This window comes from Numida meleagris, chromosome 3 (assembly GCF_002078875.1).
Source record: "Numida meleagris isolate 19003 breed g44 Domestic line chromosome 3, NumMel1.0, whole genome shotgun sequence".
NCBI classification, from domain to species: Eukaryota; Metazoa; Chordata; class Aves; order Galliformes; family Numididae; genus Numida; species Numida meleagris.
The window spans coordinates 41,023,174-41,037,451 of NC_034411.1; the positions used below are offsets into that span (position 1 = coordinate 41,023,174).

General features: G+C 39.5%; 1 protein-coding gene across 10 annotated transcripts in view; it reads right to left on the minus strand.

The window, feature by feature from the left end:
* Positions 1–14,141, minus strand: part of FAM120B (family with sequence similarity 120B) — a 92,166-nt gene extending 78,025 nt beyond the window's left edge. For 4 of the 10 annotated variants that reach the window (XM_021390374.1, XM_021390375.1, XM_021390376.1 and 1 more), the window contains exons 1-4: positions 13,825–14,140; positions 9,668–10,713; positions 6,659–6,839; positions 1,215–1,310 (exon numbers count right to left, since the gene is read on the minus strand). In XM_021390374.1, coding sequence (XP_021246049.1) covers positions 1,215–1,310; positions 6,659–6,839; positions 9,668–10,713; positions 13,825–14,062 — 1,561 coding nt within the window. In that variant the 5' untranslated portion in view covers positions 14,063–14,140. Of the gene's footprint in view, positions 1–1,214; positions 1,311–6,658; positions 6,840–9,667; positions 10,714–11,161; positions 11,298–12,011; positions 12,161–12,399; positions 13,801–13,824 lie in introns of those variants that run through there. The other 6 variants (XM_021390379.1, XM_021390380.1, XM_021390381.1 and 3 more) reach the window with 6 other exon arrangements.

The window sequence follows — 14,278 nt, forward strand, 5'->3', positions numbered from 1 at the left end:
GATTCTGAGCAGGCTGCTTTCTAAGATCAGCTGTTTTTCCATCAGTCTTGAATTTGAAGACTGTTCTAAGGTATTACCAGTTGTAATCATGAAGTTAAACATCCAATCTTAGGATACTTTAAGAGACATTTTACTGTAATTTCTAAAGCAATCCCTAGTAGCAACAAAAAAAGGCAGCATGCTCCAACTTGATGTGTATATTCACAAAACAGAAGTGCAGGATTTAAACCAGATCAGAAAACGGACTGCTACACAAAGCTCTGAGTACTGCAAGAAGGGTTAGAAATTACTCTAAAAAATCAATTAGCTGATCATTTTTCTTAACAAGATATCAGTGGTACATCAATGGAAATAATGTTTTTCCTATGAAGACCACAAATCCTCTGTGTTCCTAGATCCACATATTATTGGTTGAAGAGAGCTATAGCTGTGAGATAGAGTGGTTACAAGCACAGCAGCATGGTCAAATTAACAATTAGAACAATTTTCCCTCTCAAAAAAAAGAACGAACCAAAAACCAAAAATGATATAGTACTGTTTACTTCCTATGCTAAGCCTGTATAGCATGATACAGTTTAGTGATAAAGACACGAGTGACATCTACAGTGCCCAGTCTTTTAACTAAAGTATCCTTCCCCATAAACACATTCCTCATAATAATGATTTCACAAAGGGTGCTCAAGAATACATCTTTTACCAAAGGAAAGATAGTATGAACATGCAAAATGCTTAATGCTTAAGACAGTGAAAGACACCATGCAAAAACAGATAGCCCCACTGCACTTCTACGGAAAACTGGGTTCTCTTTTCTGAGTTGTCTCAGGTGACCTAAAATAGCCATATTCTCAACCAGTCTCATTAACTCATTCTCTCAGCTCCACAGGAGAATTTTAATTATAGTCCTGCACACAACTTTTTGTGGTCTCAGAACAGTATTTAGAACATTTAAGGAATTGTTTGCATTTTAGAATAGATGTTTGAATTTGCACTGGATTTCACAAGACACGGTAATAACACGTAGCTCAAAGCTGAGCACTTTTATAATTACACAGGGCAAATAGAAGCAATTACAGACATACAGCATTTTTAATTTAGCTCCTAGTTTTCCACAGCCTTTTGGGTTCCATGTCTGATGATGTCTTTGGATGTCTGATGTCTTGTAACCTGATTTCAGTGATGTCATTATTTCAGACTTAAACACTTTTTCAACCTACCTGGAATAGAGGGCTGCACGGGTTGTATCAGATCTGGCTGCTGTAGAGGATTTCCAAAATAGACAAACCACTCTTTTACCAAAGGACAGGCTCCATCTAAAAACAGACAGAATTGGATGAGTAAGTCAAGTGCAAGTACTGACACTTGTGTATAAGTGGTGGAAAGGATTCTAAGTAATAGAAAGCACTTCATAATGACTTGTTTGTTCAGCTTCTTTGAAAACAAACCAAGAAAAATTAGTTTTTACTATCTTTATGACAAACCATCAGGACAAGTGAAGAGAGTTTGAATTATGCACCATAAACGTGCGTTTTCACTTGGCAATTACAGACAGAAATACAATGAAAAAGTCAGTGAAAAACATTCTACAATATCTTTCATGCAATTTTAGGCCCCCCCATTTCAAGGCAGTTCAGGAAGCTGTGGAGGCATTTGGTGTAGCTTGGGGACCTGCATGAGTGACCTCAAGCTCACAGGGCCACATATGCAGCCAGTCTTTAACATGGTTCTCCTCTCAACTTGTCCCGTACCAGGACTTAAGATAAAATCTTCATAGGAGTCTTTAACGGCTATCTATTTGAAAGCTGACAGCAATGAAGTCACTCTACAGCAAGATGTAGAGATCTTAGATGCTGTTGTTCCAATCTTTTATCTGGTATAAAAGGATTATTTATGTCTGATAGCTCACATGGCTTGTTAGCCCTCAAACCCCAACCATACTCCTCTGTCCCATGTAAAGACTAAGGTGTTTCTTAACTTGAAAAGTTTCACTACTTTTGAGCCAAAACACTCTCCACCCCATACTGACTTCTAAAGCTAAGCTCACATTTAAAATCTACAGGAAGCTGTTTCCTGACCTTGTCCATGCAGAAAATGACTGCTGGCATGAAATTCCTCACACACAGTGGTAGTCTCAGGGATACAGGAGGAGAAAGGAACACTACAAAATCTTTTACTGCCCTGCTTCTTCCTTCCTTAAGCATGGACCTACAGTACAAACTCCCAATAAACTGAAGAGTCGGCAGCTGGACTTCAAAGGACAGCCCTACATGTCTGCTTAGGGTGCTTCATGGTTTGAAAACTGCTGATACAAAGAATATAATGAAAAAAAATCTATCAGTATGGGAAATAAACACATTAAACTGCATATTCCAGTACATGAGTAGTCTCACATCTTGATTACAAATCATTGCCTATGATAATGTTATTTCGTTAAGAAAACCTTCAAATTTAATATCCCAAAGTCACTTTCACAAAGCATTCTGATGTTTTAGCATTCTGTTTTAAGGCTTATTAAGTAAATTACTCTGATTTATTCAATCCATTCAGCTCATTCAAACTCCCAGGTTTTAGGCTTATACAAGTAGGATGCCTGTCTTTTAATTAATTGATGGACCCCTGGTCTTTTTCAACTAAATATGGAAGAGCACAAAAGACTTCAACCGTATGAAATTGCAAAACATTTCATGAAACCATTGACTTGGCAGACAAAAGGATCCTATTAGAGCACCAACTCAAGGAAAGACAGGGAAGCCAAGTTACCTGTTCCACCTCAAATCAAGATGGCAAACAGCTATGGAAGAAATAGAGCTGAATAAAAGGACAGATGGGATTTGGGGAGAGCAACAGACAATAGGGGACATACTTGAGAACACAATATATTGCAGGATGGAAGTACTGTGGATATGAGAAGAAGAGGATAGTAGGAACATGGAAATACAAAAGCTTTCCTGAGGGAAGCTTGTAGGGGAGTCACTAAGCTCCACAACTCACAGAACAGCTTATCAAAATGTCACTTGATTCCAAATGCCAATTAAATACTATTTTTACATCACCCATTGAGCTCAAGTACAGTAAAAAGGGAAAATAATGGGAAACTTCTTGTATCATTTTTTTAATCTTTAAAACAAATGAATCACAGAATTGCAATCTATGTGAATGTTGGTACAGGATGTAGCATCACATCAGCTCAGTGCTTTTCACTATTATAATCCTTAGTAATATGACTATTCACATAAGATGCCAAATAAATATAGCTGAAAGCCAAGTCCTGCAAATTCACAGCACATTAACTTAGCAAGAACAAAATGGAGATTTGATTACTAAATGCCAACCTTCCTGGCATGGAATTATCACTAGGGGAAAAGAAAAAAGAAAAGGTTTAACTTTTCAATTTTTTGCCCCCACAACACATATACAGAATAGCACCAACTGCATTCAGAAACAGCAGTTCCTTTGCTTAAGTATGTTCTGAATGAACCACGAAAGGTCTGCCGAGCAGGTAAAGAAAAATTTCAGCTATGTGTGAAACACCAAAATTAGGGACTGCTGGAAAATCTGTGCTCCCCTACACCTGCAACAACAACAGCCCTACTGAGCCATCCCTGGTGGTAACTGGCAAAAATTCTCCTAATGGCCTGTTTTTGACAGCGTCAAAGGCACGGTCAGTCTTGGCTGCTAATCTTAGAACTGGGAGTGAAGCCAGGACTTCCAGGAGCTGGCCACGTGTTCAGGCCACATTACATAACGTTGCAATTGGTGCAGGTATTTCCATGAACAGAGCTCGAGCCAAAACCTGTTGGCTTTGTTCTGAATTCTTTGTGCACAAAAGAAAGAGCTTGGCTGTACTACTTACTGTTGTTTTTCCCTCCTCCGCAAATTTTTCTAATAGTACAATTGTTCTACAGACAATGCTAGAACTTGACAACTTATGTATCACGATAAGCAATATTCTAATACCTAATGATGAGAAGAAGCTCTAATAATATTAATTATATATTTTTTAAAAAACACAGCCAATAAATGCTGTATTATCCAGATCACCATCAGTCCCCTGTTTATTTTCACTGAGTCAAAATAAGGCTCTGATTCTGGTAACATTTCAGTGAGTAAAAGCAGGCACATGCTCACTATATACCAAATTACAGTCAAAGTCATAGCTCCATGAGCAATTCTTCCAGCACGCTTTTTCAGGTAAGTGCTGATTTGTTCATTCCCACTCCCTGCCATTCTTTCACCATAACTGTTTGTGACTACAGAGCTGGATAGGGAAACAGAACCAGGTTAGCTACCCAACTGCAAGGAAATAAGAGAAAGTGGCTATTTTCAGTTTCTCAATATAGGTTACCACATAGCTTCACAAACAGCTGTACCAGCACAACTGTGAGGTTGCAAAGGGACTGAAATGAGTGGCTGTGCAAGAGAATTAAACTGGCACTGCTTATTACACTACGGCTTCAGGCAAAGCGGCATATTCTGTGCAAGTGTTTTCAAAGGATATGATGTTATCCAGCTCCTGTTGATTCTTGGGTATCTTAGGCTCCTTGAAAATCTCAACCTAAACATTCAAAACTTACAAGAGCTTCTTGTTTCAAGGTTGACAAAGCAGTTTGAATAATTTTTAACCTGTTTTTAACTAAAACTGCAATCGCTGCTTTTGCAAAATACTGGCTGCTGTTATCTCTATTTAACAGTAAATAAGCAGATTTGTGAACTTCAGAGGTCAGTATCCAAACTACAAACTGATGCATCATATAGTTAGCCAACTTGGTTTCATGTGAACTACACTGGCAATTTTTTTCATGATGCCACCAGACTCCATGTGCACTAATTTAATTGGTTGACTCCTTCCAGTAAACCCTTATTTTAATGCTAATTCAAAGTAATTCTACGTTATATGACAATCTACATAAAGTGCAGTTTACATCTCCCCATTCTACCTCCCACTGAACTACAAAAAATAACTGACTTTATCTGAGTGAAAGTGGTAAAGGGTTCTACTTTGTAGAGAACGGTACTGCCTTGTAGCTTTAGAAGCAAATTCATAAAAAAAATAACATGGACATTTACTTACAAATTTTCATAGAGCCTAACTAATGGTCTACATTTTTGCTCTGGAAGCAACTGTATACTGGAGTGAGTAAAATATCAACCAGTGAAATACTAGAAAGTGACGTAGTTATAGCAGCTAGTAAATATATGCACTAAAAATGCAGATTTACTATGGGACCCATGCAGATAAACTCTATGTACCTTTTTGGTAAGGACTGGGGGTGTTCAGCATAAGCTACTACAGAAATTTTTTTCTGGAATTTGAAGCATGAACTGAGAGTAAGTAATACATGTTATCCATGGTTTTATTAAAAAAAAAAATCACTTTCTTAAAATAAAATCTCTTACATGTCCAAATTTCATGTTCATTAAAATTCTAAATTAATGTTTCTGTATTTCAATTCTAATCTACTTCATCTGAGTACTACAAAAACTAACACAGATGCAAATCTGCCTACTACCCTGCCATCTTGCAACAACAATTGTTAATTGGAAGTTTTGGTTCGGGGTGTTTCTGAAAACATCAATGAACATCCTGCTGTGTAGAGGAATAAACAAAACCCAACCAAGTTATAATTGTCTACAAAATTTAGAGGCAGTAGGCCGAAAAATGAAAGATGACAGATGTGCATGACTACTGCTGAGCTTTTTGTTATTCTGTCCAAAGGGCTATGTAAACTCTGATTCAGTTTTTCCTACTTTTTTTTCCTATTATGGTGTGACTTCAAACTCCAGTTGGCGAAGGAAGTCAGGTATTTAATTTATAAGGCCCTCCTAAGCACACAGTTTGAATATTAAGTTGATAGTTGCGCACTTTCATTAATAAAAATGTAAAGTGATTAGCAAGGAGAAAGCAACATATTAAAAAGAATAAAAGCACAATACATTTTTAATTTTCAAGTCACTGCCTAAAAGGCATTGGGAACATAAAATAACAACTACCACAGCTGAAAGTTTAAGCAGTGGAAGTCTTAAAAATTTGTGCAAGGATACACGTAAATAATTCTGTGTCTTAAAGTAGAATAGGAGCACAGATACACCTCCTGCAGAATCTACTTACACCACTGGATAAAGAAATCTTACTTTCTTCCACCTTGATGAAAGCACTAATAATCATTAGCATGACTACTTGTGTTTGTATTACTGCAATAAATATATTTGCCTATCAAATGTTCTTAAAATCACAAACTTAAAGTCAACAGAAGGTAAAATGGTAACAGTGCATTACTGTTTCGCAGAAGTATATTACAGCTGAAACTAATTCATTAGGAGCTACACTTCCTAAAGAAAAATAAGGTTTCATATCCTCTCAAACTGTTAAAATAGCCTAAACGTCACAGTTTTGCTCAATCTTTTGCTCATTAACAACTCTCACAACTTCTCATTTAACAAAATATTTTTTAAAACATCTCTTAAAAAGCACTGAAATTTAGCAGCATGTAGGAAAACAATTTGTCAAGTTTTTTCTTGATTCCTTACAAAGTACATTTCAGCTGCCCGGTTTTTATCCTAAATGCCATGCAGAAGTAGCCATTTAAACAATGAATTCAAGATCTCATACTTCATAATGTAAAGTACACTTGAATAGTGGTGTAAGTAGCCTCAACCTTACCTTTTTCCGATTCCAACAAGACAGAATAAATATGCTGACGAGCAGGGCGATAGATGAGTGCCTGTCCAGGAATCTCTGTATCATAATCGTCTTCCAAAGAGTTGCTGCACTCAAGCTCTCCATTACTCAGGATATTGAAGATTGCATAATTTTCAGATTGGATGTGATGTTCTTTAGCTAACTGTTTGTTCAAAGAAAGAAGAAGGCATTATCTTCAAAATTAAGAATAACCAAATAGTAAAAAAAAAAAGCATTCACTACTAGAAGACACAGTACTTTATCAGTGGAAGCAGACAGAATGGTCAGGGAGGGAACAAGCACTTTTTAAAAAAGGAGTGTAGCGTATTTTCAGACACGTATCCTTTTGTGGATAGGGATTACCAGGCAATTCATCATTGCCTTTCTCTTCAGTCCTGCCCTGAGTGTTTCCCTCTCAAAAAGCATATAAGCACTTAAAGAAAAAAAGTGAAAGCATGACAAAACCCAAACTTTTATTCTATTTCATGATGAACTACACAGGACAGTCTCTTTTGAGAGCAGTTGAATTTGTGTAGCTTACACAGTGGTGAATCTGGAATACTTAAATTCACCACATTTTTACCTTGCAATAATTTTTCTCCCAAGGAAAGAAACAGTCTGCCGTAGTGAGGAAAACAAGGTCTCCAGACTAGCTGAAAAGCAGAATCACAGCATTACCCAGCCTGCAGGTTAACCACACACCGGGTACAGTCACATCCCTATGCCAAGAGTAGCAACAGAACTGCTGGTCTGGAACATCTTATATGGAGAAGCAACAAAGTTGGTCTCAGGCACCTAACCCTGACCTGGACAGGGAAAGGGCAGAGCCACAAATACTTTGTACTTCACAACCTCAAACCAAACTGTAGGAGTGCTCACGTAGTTGAGTGAGACCTATTATTTCCACAGGGTACCACTAGTAGACTCTCTAGGATTTATACTGTATGGTGAGCAGGCACTGAAGTTTCTCTGCTCAGAAATCCCTACGTGTCATGCTATCTATGTGGCTTGGGTTGTACCATATACACAGCGCTCATAGTCTTTTCACTGCGAATTACCAGATTAGAGAAACTCACTGTCTCCACAGAATTCCAGTGTCTGCCAGCATGGGAACTCAGGATTTCAAAGCTGTAGTCAAGCACCGGCCATTACCGATCGAAACTAATTCAACCAAAACGTCATACTTTCCAAAGAACTGCTCACATGAGCATAAAATGAACAGCAGGCTTCTGTACACATTGCCAATCAACAGAGCATTTTCTTACATCAGTATATTTATGGTTGCCCTGGAAGAAATACTTAGTATTCCTACCATATGGAAACAATGCAATCTCCCAATTCTACTTTTATATAAAACAAATCCAAACCCAAGGGAAGCAGTAACATGAGGCTATGTCCTTGAACTTGGAACTGGGCTGTATATGCCAGTAATGTGCATTTTAGATAACGTGCAAGGCAAATGGAATTATTGTAAAGATTCCAAAGTATGAAACAAAGCACACACATAACATACAAATACCTAAACTTCTTTAGTAGAAAAGCAGAAGACTAGTTAACGTGTCTTCAACTTTGTAATTTCCTTGGCTCAGTGACTGGCTTAACATAGGATTTATGCAGCAAGAGTGACGCATTCTTCAATGAATCTTCTAAACATCATTATTTTCATACAGCAGTAGCTCAGCGCAATGCTAGAGAACTGCAACCCTTTAGATGAAAGATCAAACCAAGAAATAATGAACTCTTGTCGTAAAGACCACATGATATGTTCTCTTAAGGAGTAAACATATTACTACTGTTGTCCTGGCTGTAATCCAACACAGATGATTACATTCTACTTAATTTTTCCTTGCACTTCAAATATAAACAGTATTTTTCAACATTTCATTAGGATGTAGTGATGTTTTTTTTTTCCAATGATATCTTCTATTCAACTGAAATGTTATGTGTAGTGTATCTGTGTGTGGTTAACATCAAATCTAGACATTTGCAGTTTAGCCAAAATGAGCATTGCAGAGGTTTTAATTTAACTTTTAAGTGTTTTAGAGTATTTTTGAAAAGGAAAATGTACATTATAGGATTACACTATAGTAATATAATGAGGAAGCAGTAAAACAGTTTTAAAGGCAATTAAGTAAGAGACAGACAAAAAACTTCTCTGTTTGAAGCCTCTACATACCTAACAAAATAGGGAGTAAAAGTAATAGATACCATCTACTTTACACTTTCTTTAAATTAAACTTCAATACATTCTCTTAATTGCCATGAATTTGCAGTTATACACTAAACTTACTACTGTTTTATAGATCTTGATGCAATGTAGCCCTGTTGGCATCAAGATCAGTGCATGTCTTGGCAGCAGAGTTTTCTACTAGCCAGACAGGCAACCCTAGTCAACATATCGAATCTGCAGATGATACCTCTTCACAACCCAACACCAGTGCATCTCTGCCCCTGTGGGAAGCCATGTGTGAAACTTCTTCATGCAGACCTGCCCTTTAAGGATTAACAGGCCACTGCTTTTGGTTCATCTGTGGACAGTGTATCTGAACAGTAATTAACGTGGTCCTAAAATAATGAAATATAGATTTATCAGAAGCTTTTCCAACTCCTCCATGACAGCAGCTCCCCTTTGGTATTTTGACTGCCTGTGCTATGCACAGCCAAGCAGACTATTAACCAGCTGTACCTGATCTGTGGATTCTCAAAGCAAAAAACAAGTTATTCCATTGTACAATACAAGGAAAGTACATCTCTTTGCCCAGCTATGGGCCCATACATGTGCTGCTTCCCATTATTTGACCTGTCTGACACTTCAAAAAGAGAGGAACAACTTAATTAAAATGTGCTGCATCTGCCCTGAGCATTACATATGTAATGCTTCTAATCAGGACTCCAGCAAATTTAAATACACAGGTTCAGCATACTCATTACCAGCTTTCACTAAGCAGTCACAACCATAAAGTGACCACTGAGCTTTAGAAGACAAAGTACCTGAAATATTTCCTTATCTCGACACATGGCTGTTTCTTCTTGACCTGAGAACATTTTGAAATTTCTTGCATCGGGAGGAATCCATGGAGACTGCTGCCCTGGCAAAAGATAGGACTCCATTCCTCTAAGAAGTAATGTCTTGTCTGATCCCAAAGGTAGCATCTCTTCCAAGTGTTTCAGGCTGTTGTACGAGCATGGCATTTTGGAGATATAATTTGCTACAGCCAGAAGTATGTTTGTTCTTCTGTTGTAGCTCTTATTCCTGGGGGGACAAGTGACTAAACATTTATGCCAAAAGCCTTCCAGCAAGTTTTCTGGAACAACATCATTGCCAAGCAAGCAAGCAAAGAGAGGAAGGTGCATCATGCTAAGACCCAGCGCACGGCAAAGATCATCTCTGGAGTACATAACGGTGACTAGTCTGTCCAAGCAGAGCTTCTCAATGGAAAAATAGGGAGATGTATTATAGATGAGGTAGTCACTATCTTGCCCAAGAATTCCCATGCAGTTATGTTGCAAACCATACGCAGCCACCTCAAAGTCTGCCTCTTGCAATGTGCACACTGTTTTTTGACCAAGTGACTTTAGGGCAAACCGTGTAAAAGTAGGCAATGCTGAGGGAAGAACGAACATTTCTCTCCCCGGCTGTTTCCTGTGAGTCTTGATAAACTGAAATAGGTTGGCTATTTCCTTGTTATTCTGCTGCCTCCGCTTGATCCACTCATCTCTCTTTTTCTCTTCTACCACTCCATCAAAGTAAAACACCAACTCAATACCAGCTGCTTTAAAAGCTTCAATAAAATCCTCCAAAACGGTAAGGTACTCTCGCCACTGGCCACCACACACCCAGGATTCTGGTGTGTACCAGCGTCGAACACAACTCATGGCATCTACCACAATAACAGGTAGGACATCTGGATGATCGATGCGGTGTTTTTCTGCCATCTCTTTCAGATCTACCATTCTGCATGCATCAGGGCAAACTCTCGCCACAAATCCCTGCAAGCCTTTAATGCCCATGGTTGACTTCTGAAGCTCACAGCAGTCTGAAAGGAGAAAAATAAAAACAGCATTCCAAAATGCAGTATTGAGAAATGTTACAGAACAGCTCAGAGACTGAACAATATTTCTCTGCTTCTGCTAATAGCTTGCTCTTTTATCCTGGCCTTTAAAGTGTCAGACCCAGTTTTCAACCAACTGATCATACAGCCCATTTGTTTTGCCTTCCATCTCTGTTTTTTTGGATGAGTGAAAACTGTAATTATCAAAATGTTCTCAGACGTATGACTTCAAAAATTTCAGAAGAACATTGTTAAATGTAAAAAGTATACATTTCGAGAAAAACAAATATAGATGTAATTAAAAGCCTTATAGCATCTCACCTGGCAGCATGCAACACAAGAATTAATGGCTTCATTTTCACACTAAAAGTATATTAACATCTTGTAGCCAGATGAAAAGAATACTGAATAACTTTAGAAACTGGTCCTGTACCTTCACCGTTCAAACTGGTCAGCTGCCATCAGTGTTTACAGGCAATACTCCATCAGTGTGGCACCAGTTGCAATACCTTGACATTATCAGTATCGTCAGTTGGCTCTGGATTTCCCTTCTGATTCATTTTACCAGGCTGTCATTTGAAGACATAATATTTAGTTTTAAGTCACATTTAAAGAACTACAAACTTATCTATACTTAGTAAATCTACAAATCTGACTGTCACAGATAGTGAAGTTAATTTATTTTATTAAATGAGCTTTCTAACATGCACAGCAATTTTGAATCAACCTGTTTTCAAAGACACACGTACAAGCACTGGCTAGAAGTTAAATAATTAAAAATGGAATGTGTCTATTTTCTACTTGCAAACAGCCAAAAGAATGAAGCACAGACTCCAACTTCTGTGGCAGAACTTTATTTGGCATGCTAAATGAACCAACGTATGCCTTCCATAAAAAGAATCGTGGGATAAAATTAGAACCATTTATGACCTCCACTTTGTCCCTACAAATCTCAGTGCATACTATTAGTTTGGCACAGCTTTGGCATTAGATGTGCTCCTTACTACAAGACTATGCAATGAAAACTGGAAGTGATAACGTTGACTTTCTCATTGAGCTTTGCTTTGTTCTTTATTCTCAAAAAAATCTTTTTCGGTTTTACGTTGATTTTACTTAAAAGTTAGAAACCTTCCTCAGTTACACAGTGAATACATTCATTATGTTTTACTCAGGTACAATTTTTGTTTTGTTTTTCACGCTGCTCTGACATTTCAGTTACAGGCTGTCTCTGGAGCATTACATTGCTACATTGAAACAGCTACTCAAGGAAGCAGTGGAGTTACCCTCTCTGGAGGCATTGAAGGAAAGGGTAGATGTAGTACATAGGCACATGGTTTAGTGGGCAGTATTGGTGGTAGGTGGATGGTTGGACTAGATGATCTTAGTGGTCTTATCCAATTTTAACAATTCTATGATTGCAATAAACATGCCTGTGGTATACAGAAAAAAAAAAAAAAAGGAAGTTGAATTCAGAAGTACTGCAATTTAAAATTTTTAAAGGTATTTGAGTTCTTCCCCCTTGAAGTTTAAATATTTAAATACCTTTCAGATATAGTTTTTGAATGCCATTCTCTTTAATGCAATACGAAATACACAAATGTACTAGATCTAGGAGTTTACAAGAGACATCACTGTTATAGAATCAGAAATAAACATGCACAAATCACATACATTGCTGCACAAGTACGCAAGGTAGGGCACCACTTTCTCTGCGACGCTACTTCCAGTGATACTTGAGTGCCCTTAAAACTCCAGCCATTTGTTTTCCAGAAAATATACACTTCTGGTTAGAGATGATTTGAGTCCTGGTAGGTTATCACTCTTTAATCACTTTCTATGGAGACCTAGCAATGGGTGTGAAGACCTTCACCTTACAAACTCACTGCACAGATGCAAAAAGCCATGGCAGGTCTTACTTCCGCAGTAATGCGTTGTGTCCAAGCAAAATTTACAATTCAGTGGAGAGTCTGTCCCCAGCGGCTACGCAGCTAAAGCAAGAAGTGTGGTAAACAGTTTACTAGCTATACAATGCCATATTCAATTGAAAAAGCCACTTTCCCCACCTTCTGACACCTGTATCTGAAGATAATCTTGCCTAAGAACTCGTGCAAGTTCTTGCTTAAGATCTCATTCAAGTCTATGATACAGACATTATCAGAAAAATCTCCACGACCAGTTAATGGCCTAGTTTAGTCAAGAGAATGTTAACAGCCAAGCATATAAGCAAGAATATTGGCCAATACTGCCATTTCAGCACGATCACAAACATTTATGGAAAACATCATAAAAAAATAAGGATTTTATGTCCTTCCACCTGCACTGTTCCACCACTAAATGGAAACCTCCACGTTAAGGAGGACACTCTAGTTCACCAGTGTCAGAAGAGGGAAGTCAAACATTCTGCCTTGAATGCTTCTATCAGGAGTACCTCAATACAACTGGAGGAATCATAGAGTCACAGGGGTTAGAAGGGACCTCTGGAGATCATCTGGTCCAATCCCCAAAGAAATAGGACTAAAACACCTTATGTTGGAATGCTATGTTTCTTAAGAGAGGAAAACACGCACATTTTGTGCAACTGACAAACTAAGGCTAGATGCTTGTTACTTTTGTGAGATAGACGTCTCAGGTTAACATAGGATCTCAGTTACAAAGCTACCAAGAGTGTAAACTTGCAGGAAAAAAAAAATAAATCCCTCCATGACCCAATGTTTCCCTCTAAGTGATGTATAGGCCCAAGATTCTGATTATCCCTACACCTGGAGAGAAAACACCACCCACGGCCTTTGTCAGCCAACAACCACTACCATACACACACCAGGCCCGCAGAACACCGTGCCCCACCGCAAAGGGCTGCCAGCAGCGCTCCGCCCCAGGAGCACAGCCCTCCACTTCCCGCTCCCGCGCACCGCCGCGGCCGCAGCCCCGCCGCTCGCTGGGTATAGGGAGCAGCCTGGGCGAGGTGCGAGCCCGCCGCGAAGCGAGCCTGTCCCGCGGGCGGCCGTGCTGCCCGCCAGGCAGCCAGGAGCGGTACCCCACTCGCCCCCAGCCCCGAGCGTCCCCCCTGCACTGAACGCTGCGGCCCCCGGCACTGACCCGAGCCGGCGCTTCCGCTTCTCCAAGGGCGGGGCCGCGCATGCGCACAGCGGTAGGGCCGAGCCGGGCTGGGCCGGGCCCGAGGGGTTTGGGGAGTGCGGTGGTGTCCCCCGTCCGCCGGCTGCAGCGGGCCCATTCGCATCACAATGGCGGCCTGGGGCGGGGGGAGGGTCTCGGGCTCGTCCGCGGCCTGGTGTCCCCCGGCATTGTGCGGGCACAATGGGGCTGAAGGACTCATTGTGCCCCAAAACAAACCCGGGCAGGGTGAGGGAGGGGGAGATAACAAGGGCACACACCAAAATGATCTGGAGAAAAAAAAATAAAATAAAGAGTCCCAGCTTTGTATCTGAGATTTATGTCATTTTGCATCTGCGCAGCTCATTGACCGGTGTTTGTGAGGAAAAATAGCGGAGTTTGATCAACAAAGTGACCCCTGGGACCCTATGGGGCGGGG